The sequence below is a fragment of the Schistocerca americana genome, chromosome 7 (genome assembly GCF_021461395.2).
Source record: "Schistocerca americana isolate TAMUIC-IGC-003095 chromosome 7, iqSchAmer2.1, whole genome shotgun sequence".
Taxonomy (NCBI): domain Eukaryota; kingdom Metazoa; phylum Arthropoda; class Insecta; order Orthoptera; family Acrididae; genus Schistocerca; species Schistocerca americana.
In genome coordinates this window covers 394,592,024-394,615,582 of record NC_060125.1, presented here as the reverse complement: position 1 = coordinate 394,615,582, position 23,559 = coordinate 394,592,024, and the positions used below count along the sequence as shown (strand labels likewise).

The following is a 23,559-nucleotide window of genomic DNA, read 5'->3' as shown; positions in this document are numbered from 1 at the left end:
TGAATCTATGGATTTCACTGGTAATCGTAACAACGCTCACCATTCGCAAACCCAATCAACCACATAATCAGACAGTGGTTGGCTGTCTTTCGTTTGGCTATACTCTGCTCAGTTCGTATAGCCCCTTTTGTCTGCAGGAGAGTTTATTTCTAGATGTGACGAGGATTCCACTGACAGAGACATCACGTACACTATGCACGCATTCACAAATCAACTTATGATTCATTAAGAAATCAACTTAGAATGTGTTCAACAATGTTCAAAAACCGACAGGGACACGTTTCAAAGTCATACGAATAATCGATAGATCAATGTGCGCTGGATGCTAGATGCTTTGTGAAACAAGGTATATATGAATTTGGGAAGGTCATCCAGTATTATATCACCCTCAGCTTCAAATAGATTTAGCTCCATTTCAATTCTGGAATGAGGTACATTAGAGGTCAATGAAGACTGGGCTTTTTCTATAAATTTAGACTTCCTGATATTACCTTCTGTCATGTAGGTGTGTGAGTGCAGAAGGTTACCAATTAGTGGGGTACTTGGTATTCAGGTTAGCAGTCCTGGGCTTTAATTCCTTATTCAGTGAATGTTCGATGGAACTTTATTATTTACGTAAGCGGTATAGCTGCAAGCTAAAGCTTTTTGCCAGTTTCAATCAGTCATTTGTGCAAAGCAAAGTTCTTGGACAATGACGAAGCAGAGCTGCAAATATCACAGGCTGTAATGCTTCAAATGCTTCTATTGATAGTCAGCAGAAGATTCAGTTAATAAACTTTGGCTCTTGCAAATTTTTCTCCTCACTGTAATGACAAATCTTTGTACCCGACTGGATGCTTGCTACGCAGTTCACATATTGCAGTGAAAACCATGTTGAAGCCTCCATACCACAAATTCCATATCATTTTCTGCTTAAAGATTATATTGTATATTCAATCTGCTAGAACTGGAAACAGTGCAAAGGATTTCGTACGTAAGAGCAGACTTTCAAATGGAAGGATATAATATTGATATATTGATCAATACTGTCAGATTAAGTGAAAATTTGTGCTGCAGACTTTTTCAGATTCTTCACTTGCTTCATTACAGACTTGACTTCCAGAAATTTAAGACTACTCTAGCTGTTCTTTCAGCTCAATATCCAAGTCTCAGTATGCAAGTAATTTGTTGGTAAAATAATGATACGACAAAACAATCACCTTCACACACATTGTTTCTGAGAAAGCAGATGTGGCAGCTACCAAGTATTTCCACTTTAAAAGGGACGACTGGTGTCTAACTGCACAAACATTAAGCTATTACAATAATGTGAGATAATCTTAAAATCAATTTCCTTTCACTTTAAGACATTTAACTTCAAAATCCTAACTTTTTAACTAATTCCAACACATATCCATCACTCCAAAAAACGAACCAGCATTGTGTACATATTCATACAAAGCAGATCATTTTTAAGAGTGATTTCAAAGTCTTCCCTGATGAGAGACTAGTAGTGTGTGTTTACAGCCCCTCGACTCAAAATTTACTATGCCAGCTTCAAATGATCTGTTTGCCACTGTATTAACTACTGTATAACACCACCAATCAATATATGAGGTCCATTTGATGTTGCACAGCATCCGTGTGGTTTCACACCAAAGAGAAGAGGTTCACACAAGTTATTGTCTACTACCAAACTTGCAGGTGAGTAAGCAGGAACAATGAGGAGTGATTTGATTTTTGGTGGTGGAGGGAGTTGGAGGCCGTGAAATGTATCGATGGATGAAGGCTGTATATGATGAGTACAGTGAGTTGTTCAAGTGCTGGGGAAAGGTGCAATCGATTCCTTGAGGACGTGAGTCATTGGAAGATGATGCTCGTCCTGGACAGGCTCATCGTGTTGTCACGCCGGAAATGGTTGCAGAAGTGAATGCTTTAGTCTTGGACAACAACAGAACCACCGTGGACGAGATCCACATCGGTTACTGGGTTTAGCATGGGCACCACCCACAAGATAATGCATCAACACTTGAACTTTTGAAAAATCTGTGTGCAGTGGTTTCCTCACCAACTGAGCGCAATACTCGAATGACGCTGTCTTTGAGTCATCTGCAGTGTTACCTGAGGAGGGATAGGTATTTCCGTTGTGAATTGTCACAGGTGATGAAACATGGTGTCACCATTTTGAACCGGAAAGCAAGCGTCAGGGCAGGTAGAGGGAACATGCGACTTCATCACCTCCAAAGAAATCAAAGGCCACGCACACCTGTCCTGTTAAGGTCATGATGTCCTTTTGCTTGTTGAGTTCCTGGAATGGGGAACCACCATCAATGCCCAGCATTATCAAGCCACTTTACCGAACCTTAGATGAGCCGTCATATCGAAACTCCTAAGTATTTTATCCTCCTGCATGATAATGCCCGCCTACACATGGCCAATGCGGTGAAGATGACATTGCAGCAGTTTCGGTGGGAAACACTGGAGCATCAGCCGTACAGTCCCATCCTTTCACCGTGTGACTTTCATTCACGGACACCAATTCGCAATGGACGACAAAGTGTGTGACTGGGTCCTGGCCTGGATCCGACAGCAGTCTACTAACTTCTTCGAGGATGCAATCGACTGGCTAGTGTCACAATCGGATAAATGTGCCAACAGTTTTGGCAACAATTTTTGAGTATGTGTACTGTGTATAACTACAGTTTTGAGTTCGTAAAATAGTTACCGTTACTTTACACCAGCGACCGGGTTTCATGTGAATGCCTCTTATATAACACAAAATTAATATCGTAATTGCTGATTAAAACCTGGATATTATTTTTGCAAATTAGTGATTCATGGGTGGCTTATTGAATTACATTGTGGGAGTTCTTAAACTTAACAGTAAATTTGGACAAATGTTTTATTCAGAATAGTTCTTACAACAGTAAGTGATGTCAGGTTCACCTTATTAGACCACCAAATTACTGAATATCTCAGCAACAAAATGAAACTCATCGGAACCTATGTGCAACAAAATACCTAAGTTTGCTAAAACTTGCTTTGTTTCCATGTGGCAGACAATAACATTGCAAACAAAGGACAAGAGATTTAGACCAAGCAGGAATGATGTACAAAATTAAACTATCTTAGTTTCAGGGAGGAGATGAAGATAGTCCCCAGCTGAAGACTAAATTTATTGCTGCCTGCACGTCACCACCTGTGGCTACCAGAGCTTGGCGATTCAGTGCTTCATCTGAGAGTCCCATCTCCTGCATCTGCTGCAGCTGTCTTGACAACCTTCGACGTGAAGGACTTGACTGACCCTCAGTGTCAGATGATTGATCTTCTCCTCCACCGGCCTGTAGGGAAGTTGATATATGATTTACTGGGTAAAAATCAATAAATATATACTCTAATCTCACTCTGATTAAATGAAGTATCTTATCTTTTCAAAAAAACTAGGTAAATACATTAGCCATACTTAAACAACATGAGATAGCCATATTTAAACAACATGAGATGTGGTAGTAATGCACACAGACTTTTGAAAAAAGTGTCATCTATTATGGAGTACTGAAGTCAGACAAACAGGAGATAAAAAGGGTTTCCACAGAAAGGTGTAAATGAGTGAAGTTGTCTAAGCATGTATGGAAGTTAGATTAATAAGCAGACACTCCCAGCAAAACTACTTTAAAGAGACTTGTTAAAATTGGTAAGCATTATATGGACTTACAACACTTTATTCCTTCAGCTGCACTATTTAGAAAACTGACAGTTTTTTCAAGCTTCTCCCACCTGTGTTCACTGAGCAGTCCCCTTAAGTGTAATCTGCAGAGTATTCATGTAGATGTAGTTGGTTGGCAACATAGTGTATGTAATTATAATGAACTATCACAGCACATATTCTTCAATAAAAGCTTTAGTGTGCGTTTTATTATTTGGAAGAAAGAACAGATTCCGATTACAATACCTTTGTTTATTTTAAAACTAGTAGTAGTCTATCTGAGACTCCTTCAATATTTGAATATGGTTTTTATTTTTATGTTTACAATGTAGCATACATCTGCATTTCTGCTTTGTTCTGTCTGTAGCGAAAAATCCAATAAATGATAATACTGGGTGATATCTGGAAATGGATAGAAATTAATCTGAAAATTGATTAAATCTGTCAAGCCATCAAGGAGGAGTTGCTTTACAATTAGGCAGACAGAAATTTTACATGAATATGGTATTTCACTCTTGTTTTGAGGATACAATTAACCACTGATTAATCTGTGATAAATAGCGTATAATATTGTGCAGTTGTATAAAAAGTTTTAAGCTCACTGATGTGAGCTTTGTGGTCAGTAACTGTTGTAAACAAGATTTTTAGGGTCTGGTCCCAAAAGTCAGTTATTTTGTAACTGACTAGGCAAAACTTTTTGAAGCCCAATGTTCACATAAGCATTTAAGTAATTTTAAATCTTTTGCACACCACCCATGTTCTAATGGCAACTTGCCATCTTTTTACACCATGTTGATAACCCAGAAGTAATACTTTATTGACACTTACTTGTTGCTCAGTATACGTGGACAAGCCCTTGAGCATCTGAATGAACTAGAGGCATGGCAATATGCAGCACTGAGCACTGCACGTTCACCGTGCAAATTGGAGAGAATACAATCATCCACCTTTAAGTATGTGACCCAGAGCATTGTGCACAAAACTGAAACAATGGAAAGTCTTATCCCATGTTTTGGTTCCATTCACCCCGTTGTTGTTGTTGTTGTTGTTGTTGTCTTCAGTCCTGAGACTGGTTTGATGCAGCTCTCCATGCTAATCTATCCTGTGCAAGCTCCTTCATCTCCCAGTACCTACTGCAACCTACATCCTTCTGAATCTGCTTAGTGTATTCATCTCTTGGTCTCCCTCTACGATTTTTACCCTCCACACTGCCCTCCAATGCTAAATTTGTGATCCCTTGATGCCTCAGAACATGCCCTACCAACCGGTCCCTTCTTCTTGTCAAGTTGTGCCACAAACTCCTCTTCTCCCCAATTCCATTCAATACCTCCTCATTAGTTACGTGATCTACCCATCTAATCTTCAGCATTCTTCTGTAGCACCACATTTCAAAAGCTTCTATTCTCTTCTTGTCCAAACTATTTATCATCCATGTTTCACTTCCATACATGGCTACACACCATACAAATACTTTCTGAAACGACTTCCTGACAATCAAATCTATACTCGATGTTAACAAATTTCTCTTCTTCAGAAACACTTTCCTTCCCATTGCCAGTCTAAATTTTATATCCTCTCTACTTCGACCATCATCAGTTATTTTGCTCCCCAAATAGCAAAACTCCTTTACTACTTTAAGTGTCTCATTTCCTAATCTAATTCCATCAGCATCACCCAACTTAATTCGACTACATTCCATTATACTCGTTTTACTTTTGTTGATGTTCATCTTATATCCTCCTTTCAAGACACTGTCCATCCCGTTCAACTGCTCTTCCAAGTCCTTTGCTGTCTCTGACAGAATTACAATGTCATCAGCGAACCTCAAAGTTTTTATTTCTTCTCCCTGGATTTTAATACCTACGCCAAATTTTTCTTCTGTTTCCTTTACTGCTTGCACAATATACAGATTGAATAACATCGGGGAGAGGCTACAACCCTGTCTCACTTCCTTCCCACCCACCGCTTCCCTTTCATGCCCCTGGACTCTTATAACTGCCATCTGGTTTCTGTACAAATAGTAAATAGCCTTTCGCTCCCTGTATTTTACCCCTGCCACCTTCAGAATTTGAAAGAGAGTATTCCAGTCAACATAGTCAAAAGCTTTCTCTAAGTCTACAAATGCTAGAAACGTAGGTTTGCCTTTCCTTAATCTTTCTTCTAAGATAAATCGTAAGGTCAGTATTGCCTCACGTGTTCCAACATTTCTACGGAATCCAAACTGATCTTCCCCGAGGTCGGCTTCTACCAGTTTTTTCATTCGCCTGTAAATAATTCGCGTTAGCATTTTGCAGCTGTGGCTTATTAAACTGATAGTTCGGTAATATTCACATCTGTCAACACCTGCTTTCTTTGGGATTGGAATTATTATATTCTTCTTGAAGTCTGAGGGAATTTCGCCTGTCTCGTACATCTTGCTCACCAGATGGTAGAGTTTTGCCAGGACTGGCTCTCCCAAGGCAGTCAGTAGTTCTAATGGAATGTTGTCTACTCCCAGGGTCTTGTTTCGACTCAGGTCTTTCAGTGCTCTGTCAAACTCTTCACGCAGTATCGTATCTCCCATTTCATCTTCATCTACATCCTCTTCCATTTCCATAATATTGTTCTCAAGTACATCGCCCTTGTATAGATCCTGTATATACTCCTTCCACCTTTCTGCTTTCCCTTCTTTGCTTAGAACTGGGTTTCCATCTGAGCTCTTGATATTCATACAAGTGGCTCTTTTCTCCAAAGGTCTCTCTAATTTTTCTGTAGGCTGTATCCATCTTACCCCTAGTGAGATAAGCCTCTACATCCTTACGTTTGTCCTTTAGCCATGCCTGCTTAGCCATTTTGCACTTCCTGTCGATCTCATTTTTGAGACGTTTGTATTCCTTTTTGCCTGCTTCATTTACTGTATTTTTATATTTTCTCCTTTCATCAATTAAATTCAATATTTCTTCTGTTACCCAAGGATTTCTACTAGCCCTCGTCTTTTTACCTTCTTGATCCTCTGCTGCCTTCACTACTTCATCCCTCAGAGCTACCAATTCGTCTTCTACTGTATTTCTTTCCCCCATTCCTGTCAATTGTTCCCTTATGCTCTCCCTGAAACTCTGTACAACCTCTGGTTTAGTCAGTTCATCCAGGTCCCATCTCCTTAAATTCTCACCTTTTCGCGATTTCTTCAGTTTTAATCTACAGTTCATAACCAATAGATTGTGGTCAGAGTCCACATCTACCCCTGGAAATGTCCTACAATTTAAAACCTGGTTCCTGAATCTCTGTCTTACCATTATATAATCTATCTGATACCTTTTCGTATCTCCAGGATTCTTCCATGTATACAACCTTCTTTTATGATTCTTGAACCAAGTGTTAGCTATGATTAAGTTATGCTCTGTGCAAAATTCTACCAGATGGCTTCTTCTTTCATTTCTTAGCCCCAATCCATATTCACCTACTATGTTTCCTTCTCTCCCTTTTCCTACTGTCGAATTCCAGTCACCCATGACTATTAAATTTTCGTCTCCCTTCACTACCTAAATAATTTCTTTTATCTCATCATACATTTCTTCAATTTCTTCATCATCTGCAGAGCTAGTTGGCATATAAACTTGTACTACTGAAGTAGGCATGGGCTTTGTGTCTATCTTGGCCACTATAATATGTTCACTGCGCTGTTTGTAGTAGCTTACCCGCACTCCAATTTTTTTATTCATTATTAAACCTACTCCTGCATTACCACTATTTGATTTTGTATTTATAACACTGTATTCACCTGACCAGAAGTCTTGTTCCTCCTGCCACCGAACTTCACAAATTCCCACTATATCTAACTTTAACCTATCCATTTCCCTTTTTAAATTTTCTGACCTACCTGCCCGATTGAGGGATCTGACATTCCACGCTCCGATCTGTAGAATGCCAGTTTTCTTTCTCTTGATAACGACGTCCTCCTGAGTAGTCCCCGCCCGGAGATCCGAATGGGGGAGTATTTTACCCAAGAGGACGCCATCATCATTTAACCATACAGTAAAGCTGCATGCCCTCGGGAAAAATTACGGTTGTAGTTTCCCCTTGCTTTTAGCCGTTCACAGTACCACAGCAGCAAGGCCGATCTGGTTAGTGTTACAAGGCCAGATCAGTCAATCATCCAGACTGTTGCCCCTGCAACTACTGAAATGGCTGCTGCCCCTCTTCAGGAACCACATGTTTGTCTGGCTTCTCAACAGATACCCCTCCGTTGTGTTTGCACCTACGGTACGGCTATCTGTATCTGAGAATACAATCATCCACCTTTAAGTATGTGACCCAGAGCATTGTGCACAAAACTGAAACAATGGAAAGTCTTATACCATGTTTTGGTTCCATTCACCCCATCAGCAAATATTATCAGACATCCAGAATATCATCTGGAGCTGTCACATCAAGGAATCTGATGGGACATGCTTGTCAATCAGTTTCGCAATTGTGAAATAAGTGTTGCCATGGCTGCAGCAGTGTGAGTTTGGGTCTCTGTATGGTTGTGTGTGTCCTTTCTCCCAAAAAAAAAGAGCCGATGCTCAAAAGCTAGTGAATACCATTTTCTGTTATGTGTGTCTAGAGACCACACATCAGTCTGCTACAGGTGAGAGGATGCCTTTCTCTTATTTTATTAATTGTTCCATTTATTGCAATGAAACAACAGTGAAATACTTAAAGCAACACATGCAACTTTTCACTCATCTGTATACAACATTCTGAAAATAGCATGTCTAAGTCAAGTTATTCCATGAAAGTATTAAGTTCTTTGTTTACCTCATTTTTCTCTGACGTATGTTTTTTACTGAGATATACTAGGAAAGTAAATGAGCAGTGTATAATTATTTTTTACATTATTAATTTAACTTGTTCAAAGTATGTACAACATAAGAGAACTATATGTCAGGTTTAATATAATGAAAGGCTGCATTTGTTGAGACACTGTCCACATACTCAGGAGGATGGAGCCCTAGTATCTGTCCAGCCATCATGATTTAGGTTTTTCATAGTTTTCCTAAATAATTTCAGAAAGTTGCTGGGACGGCTCCTCTAACATGGCTACAGCTGACCACACGTCCTCCACTCTCCTCATTAAACACATGTGCAAATTTGAATGGCTGTATATAAATGGCTAATGTTTTCTTTTTTTATGTTGACACATCCTGTATTATTGTGAAACTATCCTTACAAAAATAAATTACCAATACCAAGTTAAAGTGTGTTGAAACAGCCAATGACACGTATCAAATTGTCTGCAAGACATTGAGGTATGTCCTGTTGTTTTCTCTGAACAGTATTCCATTTTTGTGTGTGTTGATTCGAGTTGTGCAAACTATCACTCTGTATATTATTTTGTAATATTTTACAGTAACTGTTGACAAACAAGAGAATACCTTTGCACTGAGAGTTGTGATAGCACCAAAAGTGTCAATGAACAATGTAACTGAATAGAGCAGACCACTTAGAATAGATGGAGATGGTCTGATCATTTCAAGTGATAGGTGTGGGAGAAAGTGATCTGTTGCTTTACTCTTACTGGAACATACAGGTTCTTGAAGTTTTACAAGAAACATTTGTGTGACATGCAACTCATTTCCAATAACACTTCCCACTAGAGTGAAATGACCATCTTTGTGACACTCTTGATGGTCTAAGTTTTGCTTGTGGATAAGTCCCCAGTTCAATTATAATACTGGTCTGATATTTCATAATCCCTTACTTTGTCCACTAGCTGCAGCGCAGAACTGCATCGAGTGCCTCTTGGAAGTCAAAAGTGCACAGTATCAACCTGGTCATCATTATCTACTTCCTTCTCATTCTCATAGGTAGAGTTTCGCAGGACTATTTGGGCCAATTCCATGTTGATACCCACAGAGATATATAGAAAATATAGGCAAATGTGAAATGGAGGTGGTGTATTTGTCACAGTAGACAAGAAACTCAAATCCACCAAAAAGAAACTGCAGATGCATATGAGATTGTCTTGGCAAGACACAGTATCAAGGCTGTGCATAAAATGATAATTGCTGTCACTCACCAGACTCATCTTCTGATGTAACCGAAAACTTCAAAGAAACATCAGTTCACTTGTACGTAAGCTCCCTAACTGTACGTAATCATCAGTGGCAACTTTAATCATCAACAAATAATTATGAAAATTATAGCTTTGTTAGGGGTGGGCATGATAAGACATCCTGCAAAACATTATTAAATGCCTTCTTTGAAAACTACCTGGAACAGACAGAAACCCAATTCGTAATGAGCAACAAATAAACCTGGCTTCTTTGAGGATGTCTACATCAAAATGCCATGATGCGGTTGTATCAACAAAGAACAAGGACAACTGAAACAAACAGAAACATATAATTACATGCTCAGTGAACCAGATTAAAAATCTGGTATTGTCATACCTAAATTATTAAAATTTATAAACTATAAAAAAATTATATAAATATAAATTATTAAGAAATATTTAAAAATTATAAAACAATAGTTGAGCATGCACTGGGCAACTATGTACACAATAGAACAGTTCATAATGGGAGGGAACCTCCGTGGTATACAGTCACTGTAAAAATACTTTTAAAGAAACCGAGATGATTGCCTAATAGGTGTAAAACAGAGTGTATGGCTACAGATAGGGAGATGTTGAATGAAACGCATCTAGCTGTCAAGAGAGCAATGCGTGATGCCTTTAATGACTACCATAGCAAAATATTTTCAAACAACATTTCACAAAATTCAAAGAAATTTCCGTCGTATGTAAAGGATGTCAGTGGTACCAAAGATACTGTCCAGCCCCTAGCAAATAAGACAGGAACTGAAATTGAGGGTACCAAAGCAAAAGCTGAAATGCTTAACTCCATTTTCAAATGCTCCTTTACTAAGGAAAATCCAAGAGAATTGCCCCAATTTAATTCTCAAACCACAAAAAAGATGAATGAAGTAAGTATTAGTATCAGTGGAATAAAAACTGATATAATTAAAACTGAACAAAGCCCTAGGGTCCAATGGAATCCCTATCAGCCTACACCTAATTCCAGCTGAGTTTGCTTCGCTGTTAGCTATAAGCTATTGTAGAACCCTTGAACAAAAAACTGTGCCCAGTAACTGGAAGGAAGCACAAAAACACCTGTCTGCAAGGAACGTAGCAGAAGTTGGCCATAAAACTACCATCCAATATCCTTGACATTCGTTTCTTATAGATCTTAGAAAATATTCTTAGCTCAAAAACAATGAGGTATCTCGAACAGATTGACCTCTGCTATGCCAGCCAGCATGAATTTCAAAAACAGACCATATGAAACACAACTTGACTTTTCTCACTTGACATCCTGATAGTCATAGATCAAGGCAGTCACGTAGATGCAGTATACCTCAATTTCCAAAAAAATTTAATTTAGTACCACACCTATGTCTATTACCAAAGTATGATCATATGAGGTATCAGATTAAATAGATGACTGGATTGAGGATTTCTTGGTATGGGGGACACAGCATGTCATCTTGGCTGGAGAGCCATCAACAGATGTAGAAGTAATTCCGCGTGTACCTTAGGGAAGCATTTTGTATCCCTTGCTGATTCTTGTTGTATATTAATGATCTTGTGGGCAGTATTAATAGTAACCTCAAACTCTTTGCAGATGTTGTAGCTATCTATGGTGGAGTACTGCATGAAACAAGCTACATAAATATTCAATGAAAATAATCAATTTCTGACAATATAATATCATTGGGTAGATAAAAAAAATCTGCTCACCAAGTGCCCCCCCCCCCCCCCCCCCCCCCCACACACACACACAAAAGGTTTAATTTATGCAAGCTTTCAGAGCCAGAGGATCCTTCTTCTGGCAGAGCAGTTGGAGGAGGAGGAAAAGTGGTGAAGGAAAACACACACACACACACACACACACACACACGCACACACACACACACACACACACACACACACACACACACACACAAAAGGTTTAATTTATGCAAGCTTTCAGAGCCAGAGGATCCTTCTTTTGGCAGAGCAGGTGGAGGAGGAGGAAAAGGGGGTGAAGGAAAAGGACTGGAGAGGTTTAGGGTAACAGGTACAGTTTAGAAACACCATCCAGAACCCCAGGTCAGGGGAGGCTTACCAGATGGAATGAGGAAAGACTGACTGTTGGGGGACTACATCGGAAAAGATTTGAAAGCCTGAGAGCTTAAAGGTGGAAGAAAGAGTAATATGGAAGACAAAGATTACTGCTAAAACATTGTGTGTGGGTTAATAAGAGTGAAAAGCAACATGTCCTCGGTTCTCACCACCAACCCTGCCTTAAATTATGTTAATTCCTTCTGTCTCGTCATTTCTTCACAGCAACTACTCCTTTCCTCATTCCATTTTACTTTTCTACATCTTTCATTTTCTGACTTTTCTGTTTTTGCTGTTCCCTCTCCCACCTGTTATGTACAAAGCACTTAGCTTTACACTCTTATTAACTCGTGCACGATGTTTCAGCAATAATCTCTGTCTCATATATTACCCTGTCTTCCATCTTTAAAATCTCAGGTTTTCAGATCTCGTCTGGTGCAGTCTCCAACAATCAATCCTTCCTTCTCATCCTGTACAGTAAGTCTCCCTGACTCGGGGTTCTGGCCGACTTTTCTGAACTGTATCCTTTTTTCTAAATCTCTCCAGTCCATTTCCTTCACCCCTCTTCCTTACCCTTCAACTCTCCTGCTGGAAGCAGGAACCACTGGCTCCACAACCTTGCATAAGTTAAATCTGTGTTTGCGCGTTCTCCTGCTTGGTGAGAAGATTTTTTTTTTTAATTTTTTTTTTTATCCATCCAATTACATTTTAGTACACAAATAGTCAGTCAGATTTTGATAAGGTTTTAAAGTGGTTCAGAGACTGGCAACTTGATTTAAATGTTCAGAAATATAAAATAGTGCACTTCACAAAATGAAAAATTGTAGTATACTTTGACTTTAATATCAATGAATCACTGTTGGAATCGGCCAACACATGCAAATACCTGGGTGTATCACTTTGTAGGGATGAAATGGAATGATTGCATAGGCTCAGTTGTGGGTAAAGCAGGTGGTGGACTTCAGTTCATTGGTAGAATGCTGGGAAGTACAATCAGTACACAAAAGAGATCAAGAACTGGGTTTAAATGATGACTCTAGAAATCTACTACAACCCCCTGCCTATTGGTCACATAGGGACCGTGAGATAAAGATTAGAATAATTATGGGATTAAAACAATTATTCTTCCTGCACTCCATACATGAATGTAATGGGAAGAAACCCTAATAACTGGTGCAATGGGATGTACCCTTAACCATGCAGTTCACATTGGTTTGCAGAGTACAGATGTAGAAGCAGAGTCTAAAGATTCCAGTTGCGACTCCGTAATACTATATTCATAGGATACTATGTTTCTTGTTTTGTGAAGTGCACAATTTTATGTTTATGAAAATTTAAAGCGAGGTGCCAATCACTGCACCACTGAAATCTTATCAAGATTTGACAATATTTGTACAGCCTCACTCAGACTGCATTTCATGTGCAAAAAGTCTGAGGTTAGTATTAATATTGTCCACAAGATCATTAATGTATAACGTGAACGAGCAAGGGATCCAAAATGCTTCCCTAAGGTACACACGAAATTACTTCTACATCTGTTGACTCTCCAGCTCAGATAAGATGCTGTGTTCTCCCTACCATGAAATCCTCAATCCAGCCATATATTTCATCTGATATTCCATATGATAATACTTTGATAATAGGCATAGGTGTGGTACTGAGTTAAATGCTTTTTGGAAATCAAGGTATACAGCATCTACCTGACTGCCTTGATCTATGACTATCAGTATGTCAAGTGAGAAAAGTCAAGTTAGGTTTCACACGATTTGTTTTCGAAATCCATGCTGGTTGGTGTAGCAGAGGTCAATCTGTTTGAGATACCCCATTTTTTTTTTTAGCTAAGAGTATGTTCTAAGATCTATAACAAACAGATGTCAAGGGTACTGAACAGTAGTTTTGTGGCTCACTTCTACTACTTTCCTTGCACACAGGTGTTCTTGTGTTCTTGAGCTTCCTTCTTGTTATTAGGCACAGCTTTTTGTTCGAGGGTTCTATAACAGCTTATAGCTAACAGAGAAGCAAACTCAGCCAGAAATTTGGTGTAGGCTGTATGGATTCCACTGGACGCTAGGGCTTTGTTCAGTTTTAATTATTTCAGTTTTCTTTTAACGCCACTGACACTGATACTTACTTCATTAATCTTTTTGGTGGCATGAGGATTACATTGGGGCAATTATCCTGGATTTTCCTTTGTAAAGCAACGTTTGATAACAGGGTTAAACATTTCAGATTTTACTTTACTACTCTCAACTTCAGTTCCAGTCTCTGCCATGAGAGTGCCACTAACAGCCATCACATGTCACCACAATTTCTTTCGAATTTAAAGGCTTCACACATTTCTCTGTTGACCGCCAAATACGTTTCATCCAGCACCTCTCTAACTATAGCCCTACAATTTGTTTTGCATCTACACTCCTGGAAATGGAAAAAAGAACACATTGACACCGGTGTGTCAGACCCACCATACTTGCTCCGGACACTGCGAGAGGGCTGTACAAGCAATGATCACACGCACGGCACAGCGGACACACCAGAAACCGCGGTGTTGGCCGTCGAATGGCGCTAGCTGCGCAGCATTTGTGCACCGCCGCCGTCAGTGTCAGCCAGTTTGCCGTGGCATACGGAGCTCCATCGCAGTCTTGAACACTGGTAGCATGCCGCGACAGCGTGGACGTGAACCGTATGTGCAGTTGACGGACTTTGAGCGAGGGCGTATAGTGGGCATGCGGGAGGCCGGGTGGACGTACCGCCGAATTGCTCAACACGTGGGGCGTGAGGTCTCCACAGTACATCGATGTTGTCGCCAGTGGTCGGCGGAAGGTGCACGTGCCCGTCGACCTGGGACCGGACCGCAGCGACGCACGGATGCACGCCAAGACCGTAGGATCCTACGCAGTGCCGTAGGGGACCGCACCGCCACTTCCCAGCAAATTAGGGACACTGTTGCTCCTGGGGTATCGGCGAGGACCATTCGCAACCGTCTCCATGAAGCTGGGCTACGGTCCCGCACACCGTTAGGCCGTCTTCCGCTCACGCCCCAACATCGTGCAGCCCGCCTCCAGTGGTGTCGCGACAGGCGTGAATGGAGGGACGAATGGAGACGTGTCGTCTTCAGCGATGAGAGTCGCTTCTGCCTTGGTGCCAATGATGGTCGTATGCGTGTTTGGCGCCGTGCAGGTGAGCGCCACAATCAGGACTGCATACGACCGAGGCACACAGGGGCAACACCCGGCATCATGGTGTGGGGAGCGGATCCTACACTGGCCGTACACCACTGGTGATCGTCGAGGGGACACTGAATAGTGCACGGTACATCCAAACCGTCATCGAACCCATCGTTCTACCATTCCTAGACCGGCAAGGGAACTTGCTGTTCCAACAGGACAATGCACGTCCGCATGTATCCCGTGCCACCCAACGTGCTCTAGAAGGTGTAAGTCAACTACCCTGGCCAGCAAGATCTCCGGATCTGTCCCCCATTGAGCATGTTTGGGACTGGATGAAGAGTCATCTCACGCGGTCTGCACGTCCAGCACGAACACTGGTCCAACTGAGACGCCAGGTGGAAATGGCATGGCAAGCCGTTCTACAGGACTACATCCAGCATCTCTACGATCGACTCCATGGGAGAATAGCAGCCTGCATTGCTGCGAAAGGTGGATATACACTGTACTAGTGCCGACATTGTGCATGCTCTGTTGCCTGTGTCTATGTGCCTGTGGTTCTGTCAGTGTGATCATGTGATGTATCTGACCCCAGGTATGTGTCAATAAAGTTTCCCCTTCCTGAGACAATGAATTCATGGTGTTCTTATTTCAATTTCCAGGAGTGTAATATGAAATAGTCTGTTTCTTAAGGAGCTTCTTTACAGAAACTGTATACCATGGGCAATCTCTCCCATTATGAACTGTCCTACTGGGTACATTTCTACCCAGTGCATGGTCAACTATTCTTTTAAACTTGAGCCATAAGTACCTGTCCTGACCTAGGGGTTTCAAGTTCCTCATTGAGGTATGACATATATTGTTTCTTTGTCTAGTTTGCTGAACATATAAATCTGTCTTCTTGTTTTAGATGCTCTTTGTGTTTTGGTATTTACAGTTTCTGTAACTGCTTCATGGTCACTGATACCAGTTTCGAAGTGGACTTCCTCAAAAAGGTCAGGTGTAACTGTTGCCATTAGAGAGGCGTATAGATAGCCTTTTTTCTTTGCTCTATTTTCGAATGAAACAGAAAAGAAAATGACTAGTAGTGGTACAGGATATCCTCTACCACACACCACATGGTGCCTTGTGGAGTATGTAGGCACATGATGCTGTAATACATTTCCATCATGGGTGGGGTTCTGAAATATCTGTTCTAAGTAGTTTTCAAGGACAGCATTTAGTAATGCTTCGCAATCTCTCTTGTCACACCCATCACTTATTTTGTTACATGACACTGTTTTTTATTTTTATCTGTTATGTTTGATTATTGCTGTTGATTTTAATTAAGATCAAGACATTTAGTGTCTACTTGTGAGTCATCCATACAACACATGCAACTCATATTAATACTGAGTCCATTAGCATTCTCTGAACAATATGTAATACATAACTGCCGCAATATTTATCTACTTACACTCGCTATTGCTTGTTGCATGGCTTGATTGAACAGCTCTGGTGTAATGAGTCCACTCGTTGAGCCAGAACCTGAAGGTTGCGGTGAACTTGACATAAATCCTGAAGGGAAAGAAGTGGAAAAACATTATTACAAAATACAAAGATGTTTGACAGACTTCTTATGAAATGCTTTTGGTGCAGTTCCTCAGTTTGCTTAATGACACAGCTGATGTATGCTGGTTTAACTTCTGCAAGGATTTTATTTATTCTGATATATTAGCCTACTGGTGTGAGTGACTTCTTACTTTCTCTCCACCCTCCACAACATAATCCACTCCTTTTACCTGTCCTGCTTTTTCCTCTATGTCAATTTGATCTGAATATTTATCTTGCTTTGGACATAACAGATAATAAATGAGTACACATTATCTTCCACAGTTCCGATAGTCACTCAATTTCATGAGTCTCCAAAAAAAAAGCTTTCGGTCAACACAGCCTTTGTCAAAAATAGACAGACAGACATTTCCCTACCCCTCACACACACACACACACACACACACACACACACACACACACACACACACACAAACTGCAGTATCAGGCAGCTGAAGCTACACTGCGAGCAGCAGAAGCAGTGCATGATGGGAGAGATAACTGGGTGTGGGTAGGGTGAGGAAGGGATAGCAAGGTAGGGGTGGGAGTGAAGGACAGTGATGTGCTATTGGAGAGCGTGCAGGGAGGAAGTGGAGAGAGAGAGGGTAGGGCAGCTAGGTGCAATCGGGAGGTTAGACGGAGGGCAAGGGAGAGGCGGGGGGAGGTAGTGAAAAGGACAGAAGTAAAAAGACTAGGTGCCTTGGTGGAATAGAGGGCTGTGTAAGGTGGGTAAGGGAACAGGGAAGGGGCTGGATGAGTGAGGACATAGACTAATGAAGGTTGAGGCCAGGAGGGTTATGGGAACATAGGATATATATTGCAGGGAGAGTTCCCACCTGCGCAATTCAGAAAAGCTGGTGTTGGTGGGAAGAATCCATACGGCACTGGCTGTAAAGCAGTCACTGAAATGAAAAATGTTGTGATGGGTGGTACCCTCAGCAACAGGATGGTCCAGTTGTTTCTTTGCCACAGTTTGTCGGTGGCCATTCACGCGAACAGACAGCTTGTTGGTTTTCAAGCCCACATAGAATGTAGCACAGTGGTTGCAGCTTAGCTTGTGGGTCACATGATTGGTTTCACAGGTAGCCTTGTCTCTGATGGGATAGTTGATGTTTGTGACTGGACTGGAGTAGGTGGTGGTGGGAGGATGTATGGGACACGTTAGATCCATTTCTATTACAGGGATTTGAGCCATGAGGTAAGGGTTATGAGCAGGGGTTGTGTAGGAATGGACTAGTATACTGTGTAGGTTTGGTGGACGGCGGAATACCACTGTGGGAGGGGTGGGGAGGATAGTGGGCAGGACATTTCTCATTTCGGGCCACAACGAGAGGTAGCTGAAACCCTGTCGGAGAATGTAATACAGTTGCGCCTGTTCTGGGTGGTACTGAGTTATGAGGGGAATGCTCATCAGTGGCCGGACAGTGAGACTTTGGAAGATGGTGAGAGACTGGAAAGATAAGGCACGGGAGATTTGTTTTTGTACAAGGTTGGGAGGATAATTACAGTCTGTGAAGGCCTCAGTGATACCCTTGGTATATTTTAAGAGGAACCACTTGTCACAGCAGATGTGGCGCCCCTGGGTGGCTACACTGCATGGAAGGGACTTCTTGGTACAGAACGGATGGCAGCTGTCAAAGTGGAGGTATTGCTGGCGGTTAGTAGGTTTGACATGGACAGTGGAACTGATGTAACCATCTTTGAGGTGAAGATCAACATCCAGGAGGTGGCTTGTTGGGTTGAGTAGGACCAGGTGAAGCAAATGGGAGAGAAGTTGTTGAGGTTCTGGAGGAATGTGGATAGGGTGTCCTCACCCTTCCCCCCCCCCCCCCCCCCCCCATTCAGCCCCTTCACTGTTCCCTTTCCTGCACTATACAGCCCTCTACTCCACCAACGCACCCAGTCTTTTTACTTCTGTCCTTTTCACTACCTCCCCCTCTCCCCTCACCTCTCCCCAGCCCTCTGTCTAACATCCCAATTGCACCTAGCTGCCCTACCCTCTTTCCACCTCCTCCCTGCGCACTCCATAGCAGCAGTTCAGTTCACTATCCCCCACCCCCAACCCTGCTATCTGTCCCCCTCCCCATCACATCCGCCTCCTATCCCCATCCAGCTGCCTCTCCCATCATGCACTGCTGCTCGCAGTGTGGCTTCAGCTGCTAGAGACTGCAGTCACGTGTGTGTGTGTGTGTGTGTGTGTGTGTGTGTGTGGTGGTGGTGGGGGGGGGGGTCTATTCTTGACAAAGACCACCTTGGCTGAAAGCTTATTTTGTGACAGTCTTTTTGTTGTGCCTACCTGTAACTCAGCACCTCGTTTTCATAATATTGTTACCTTCCGTCCTGGATTTTTCATTGTTTAATTTTGTGAATCTCTTTTATTTCCTTTACAACCAATTCTAATTCTGTAGTAAGCAGCATCTCCATTACATGGAAAAACAATTAAAAATCTTTTTTACCTTCAACTATAAAGAGAGATTACAAGAACTCAGCAAGAGAGTTCTCACAGCCTCTGTCACCTCAATTCTCCAATTTCCTACCTACACGTGGTGCCCCTGTTAAGCCGAGCAACTCAGCGGAAGGTTGGGTACCCAACCCCAGTGGGAAACTGAGTCGGTGAGCAGATAGGAGTTGGAGGACAGTGGAAGGCAACGAGAAACCACCACTGAACTATCCCAAGAAAACCCCATGGCTTCGCTCAGCTCAAAATGTTCCGGAGTTTCAAGTTCCCCGATCGGATCTCCGGGGGGAACCAGGTTGAGAGGAGCTTCACGAAGAGTAAGATGGTGCAAAGGGAAGCACTGCATAGGAACATGGAATGTAAGATCCATGTATCAAGGAAAACTAGACATAGTGAAAAGAGAAATGGAGGAAATTAATATCGACATATTGGGAATAAGTGAAATGAGGTGGACTGGCATGGGAGAATTTGCTTCGGATGGCCATATGGTGTACTATTCTGGGCACGATAACAACAGAAGTAATGGAGTAGCCTTCATAGTTAGTGATAAAGTGAGAAAAGCTGTGATGGGATGCAAATATAAAAATGATAGAATGATGTCCATCAGACTTCAAGGTCAGCCCCTCAACATCACAGTAATTCAAGTTTATGCACCAACAACCGATGCTGAAAAGGAAATTATTGACCAGTTCTATGGAGATTTACAAGAATTACTACTGTCAACACCAAAAAAAGGATATCGTCTTCATAGTTGGAGATTGGAATGCAAAAGTGGGAAATGAAGCTGTAGAAGGTATAACAGGGAAATATGGTCTTGGTACAACAAATGAAGCTGGACAGAGACTCCTAGAATTCTGCCAAGAAAATTCATTGATAATTACTAATACACTGTTTCAACTACCAAAACGACGCCTATATACCTGGACTTCGCCAGATGGCCAACACCGGAACCAAATTGATTACATACTTTGTAATCAGAGGTGGAAGAGCGCGGTTCAGTCAGCTACAACAAGACCTGGGGCTGACTGCGGATCAGATCATGAGCTCCTGATTGCAAAATTTCGGCTGAAACTTCAGAATGTAGCAAAAAGTATCCCAACTTGCAGATACGACCTTAACTCTATACCCTCCGACTATGCTGTAGAGGTACAAAACAGATTTAATGTATTACAGCTGGAGGACAAAAGCTCGCAAGAGATGTGGACAGAAGTAGCTAATACTGTCAAGGAGGCCGCAGAGAAACACATTCCCAAGAAAAGGAACAGTAAGAAGGCTAGATGGCTATCAGTTGAGGCACTGCAAGTTGCAGAAGAACGAAGGAAAGCAAAAATCAAGGGAGATAGATCAGCTATGTTTGAATTAAATAAAGATTTTCAGAAATTAGCTAGAAGAGATAAAAATATATTCTTTAACGAACAGTGCAAGGAAGTTGAAGATAATAACGTAATGGGGAAGACAAGAGATCTTTATAAGAAAATTAGAGAAATTAAAGGAAAATTCCAGGCAAAAATTGGAATGATAAAAGATAGAAATGGGAAAGATCTGAGTGAAGCAGAGGATGTTAAGGAAAGATGGGCAGAATATGTAGAAGACCTATACAAGAAAGAACTGCATCATGACAGGGCTCCTACTGCTGATGTTAATGTTAATTTAGAACTAGAGCCAGATATTTTGGAGAGCGAAATCCAGTGGGCCCTCGAAAATATGGCTGATAACAAAACTAGTGGACATGATGAAATACCAGCAGAATTGTTTAAAGTCACTGGAAAGGATGCAGTGAAAGTGCTGCACTCAATATGTCAAAAAATATGGATCACACAGCAGTGGCCAGAAGACTGGAAAAGATCAGTATTCATCCCCATTCCAAAGAAGAAAAGTTCTAAAGAATGCTCAGATTACCGAACAATCGCACTTATTTCACATGCTAGCAAAGTTATGTTGAAAATCTTACAAAATAGACTTCGCCAATATCTAGATCGAGAGCTGCCAGAAGAACAAGCTGGATTTAGGAAAGGAAGAGGAACTAGAGATCAAATTGCTAACATTCGGTGGATTATGGAAAAAGCGAGAGAATTCCAGAAAGATGTGTACCTCTGCTTTATTGACTACGCCAAAGCCTTTGACTGCGTCGATCACAACAAATTATGGAGCGTACTGAAAAACATGGGTGTACCAGATCACCTCATTCATCTGATACGGAATTTATACCTTGACCAAGAAGCCACGGTGAGAACTGTGTATGGAACAACGAAATGGATAAAGATTCAGAAAGGGGTCCGGCAAGGCTGCATACTGTCACCGTACTTATTCAATCTGTATGCAGAACATGTCATGAGGAATGCGAGGCTAGATGAAGGAGAAACAGGAATAACAATAGCTGGAATAAATGTAAACAACCTCAGGTACGCGGATGATACGATCCTGTTGGCAGAAAGTGAAGAAGAATTGAGAACACTCTTACTGAAGGTGAAAGACGAAAGTGAAAAGGCTGGTCTTATGCTGAATGTGAAGAAAATGAAAATTATGGCAACTACACCTACCAATTCATGGGATATAGCAGGAGAATCCATGGAGGTAGTGACCACATTCAGTTATCTCGGTTCCCAGATCTCTGCTGACGGTGACTGCAGCCATGAAATCCGGAGACGCCTGTTGCTCGGTAGACAGGCGATGTCAAACCTTGACAAGGTTATAAGGTCCAGAGATATAACACTAGCAACAGAGATCCGTATTGTGAGGGCTATGGTCTTTCCAGTTGTGATGTATGGATGTGAGACCTGGACCATTAGAAAGGCTGAACGGCGAAGAATTGACTCCTTCGAATTGTGGTGTTGGAGGAAACTTCTTAGAGTTCCATGGACGGCAAAGAGAACCAACAGATCAATATTGGAGCAAATTAAACCAGATTTCTCCCTGGAAGGTCTAATCTTAAAAACAAAAGCTGACCTACTTTGGACACACAATGCGAAGGCATGTCTCGCTGGAAAAAACATTAATGCTGGGGAAGATTGAAGGAACTAGAAGAAGAGGACGTCAGAGGATGAGATGGATCGATGGCATCACAGAAGCAAAGTGTTCCAACCTGGAAGGTCTACGGGAGAAAGTGCAAGACAGGAAAAAGTGGCGTGATTTGGTTCATGGGGTCACGAAGAGTCGGAACCGACTAAACGAATAGAGAGAGATAAAGAGAGTGACATGGGAACATTATTGTATGATGACAATTTGCCACGTGTTTCAATCCCTGTTCTCTAACGTTTCTAATTTCCTTTGTTTTTCTCTGTCAATGAAACATATTATTAATCTGCCGTTTAAACAATAGTTTCTACTGACAACAGTACACTGACTTCAGTATGGAGTTTTCTGTCAACAATCAAACAGTTCAAAAATAACAATAACATTTACAAATATTAGAAGAAGAAATGACTTACACTGTCCCTCTCTTGATCTTAGTGTGGAACAAGAAGAAATGCAGAACTGGGACACAAAAACCTTGCCCCCCCCCCCCCCCTCCTATACAGTGATGTAAACAATTCAATAGATATTTTAATTAATTTTAAACACAAACTGAAATAATACCTGCTTCACAACTCCTGCTATTCCACAGAATAATTTCTGAATGTGTATTATTATTATTATTATTATTATTATTATTATTATTATTGCGTGCGTGTGTGTGTGTGTGTGTGTGTGTGCGCCTTTTTGCCAAATACATAATTCACTGAAAAAATGTATTTTAATTCAGTACACATGTTCCACATTACAGTGAGAGGTTGCAGTTATGACATACGGAACATGCAAAGAATGAAACTAAACTGTATGTGACAAGTTAAAACTATTTATTCAACAGACCTAGATTTGACAAATGATGTTTGCCTTTCATATGTCGTGGATGGGCAGTTAAGCTATAAAGAAAGATCTTTTCCCACACCAACTCAAAGCTTCAATGTATCACAAGCCTCCCTCCTTTTACTTCCAAGTTCTGCAGAGATGCTCTAATAACTCTGTTACAAGACACAAGACGTAATCGGGTTTTTTTGCTTACCCACAGCCTCTGGGTCATTCCAGAGAATTAATTACTTTACTTTATCTGTGACAATTTATGTGACAAGTTAAAACTAGGCACTAAATGGGGATTTGAACCCAGTTACCTCCTTTTTGTGAGCAATGTGCTACCATTTATGTCATAAACGGAAGAGCTTGTGACAAATTCATGCTTTGAGTTAGTGTTGGCAATGTGTTTAGGTGGCACTATTGGTAGTGCATTGCTTACAGAAGGGAGGGACATGGGTTCAAATTCCAGTCCAGCTCGAAGTTTTAACTTTTCACTTACAACCATTACAACAAATAATTCCTGTAATTTTTACCTGTTTCGTCACTATTCCTTCAGTTTTTATGTATTCAAACTGTGAAGGTTTTGCAGTTCCACAAATGTTATGAAGATATGTTTTCCTTAATAATTCTTATCTTCACTACTGTTCTCAACCTTTCAATATTTTCTGGAGCTGGATGGATCATTGTATAGTAACTTGTTCATTTT

At 41.2% G+C, this 23,559-nt stretch overlaps 1 protein-coding gene across 1 annotated transcript in view; it reads right to left on the bottom strand.

Moving 5' to 3' along the window:
• Positions 1-2,867: 2,867 nt before the first annotated feature.
• Positions 2,868-23,559, bottom strand: part of LOC124621982 (ubiquitin-like protein 7) — a 71,217-nt gene continuing 50,525 nt past the window's right edge. Inside the window, exons 7-8 of the mRNA XM_047147520.1 lie at positions 16,431-16,531; positions 2,868-3,320 (exon numbers count right to left, since the gene is read on the bottom strand). Of these exons, the coding sequence (XP_047003476.1) occupies positions 3,114-3,320; positions 16,431-16,531 (308 nt within the window). The 3' untranslated portion in view covers positions 2,868-3,113. The remainder of the gene's footprint in view (positions 3,321-16,430; positions 16,532-23,559) is intronic.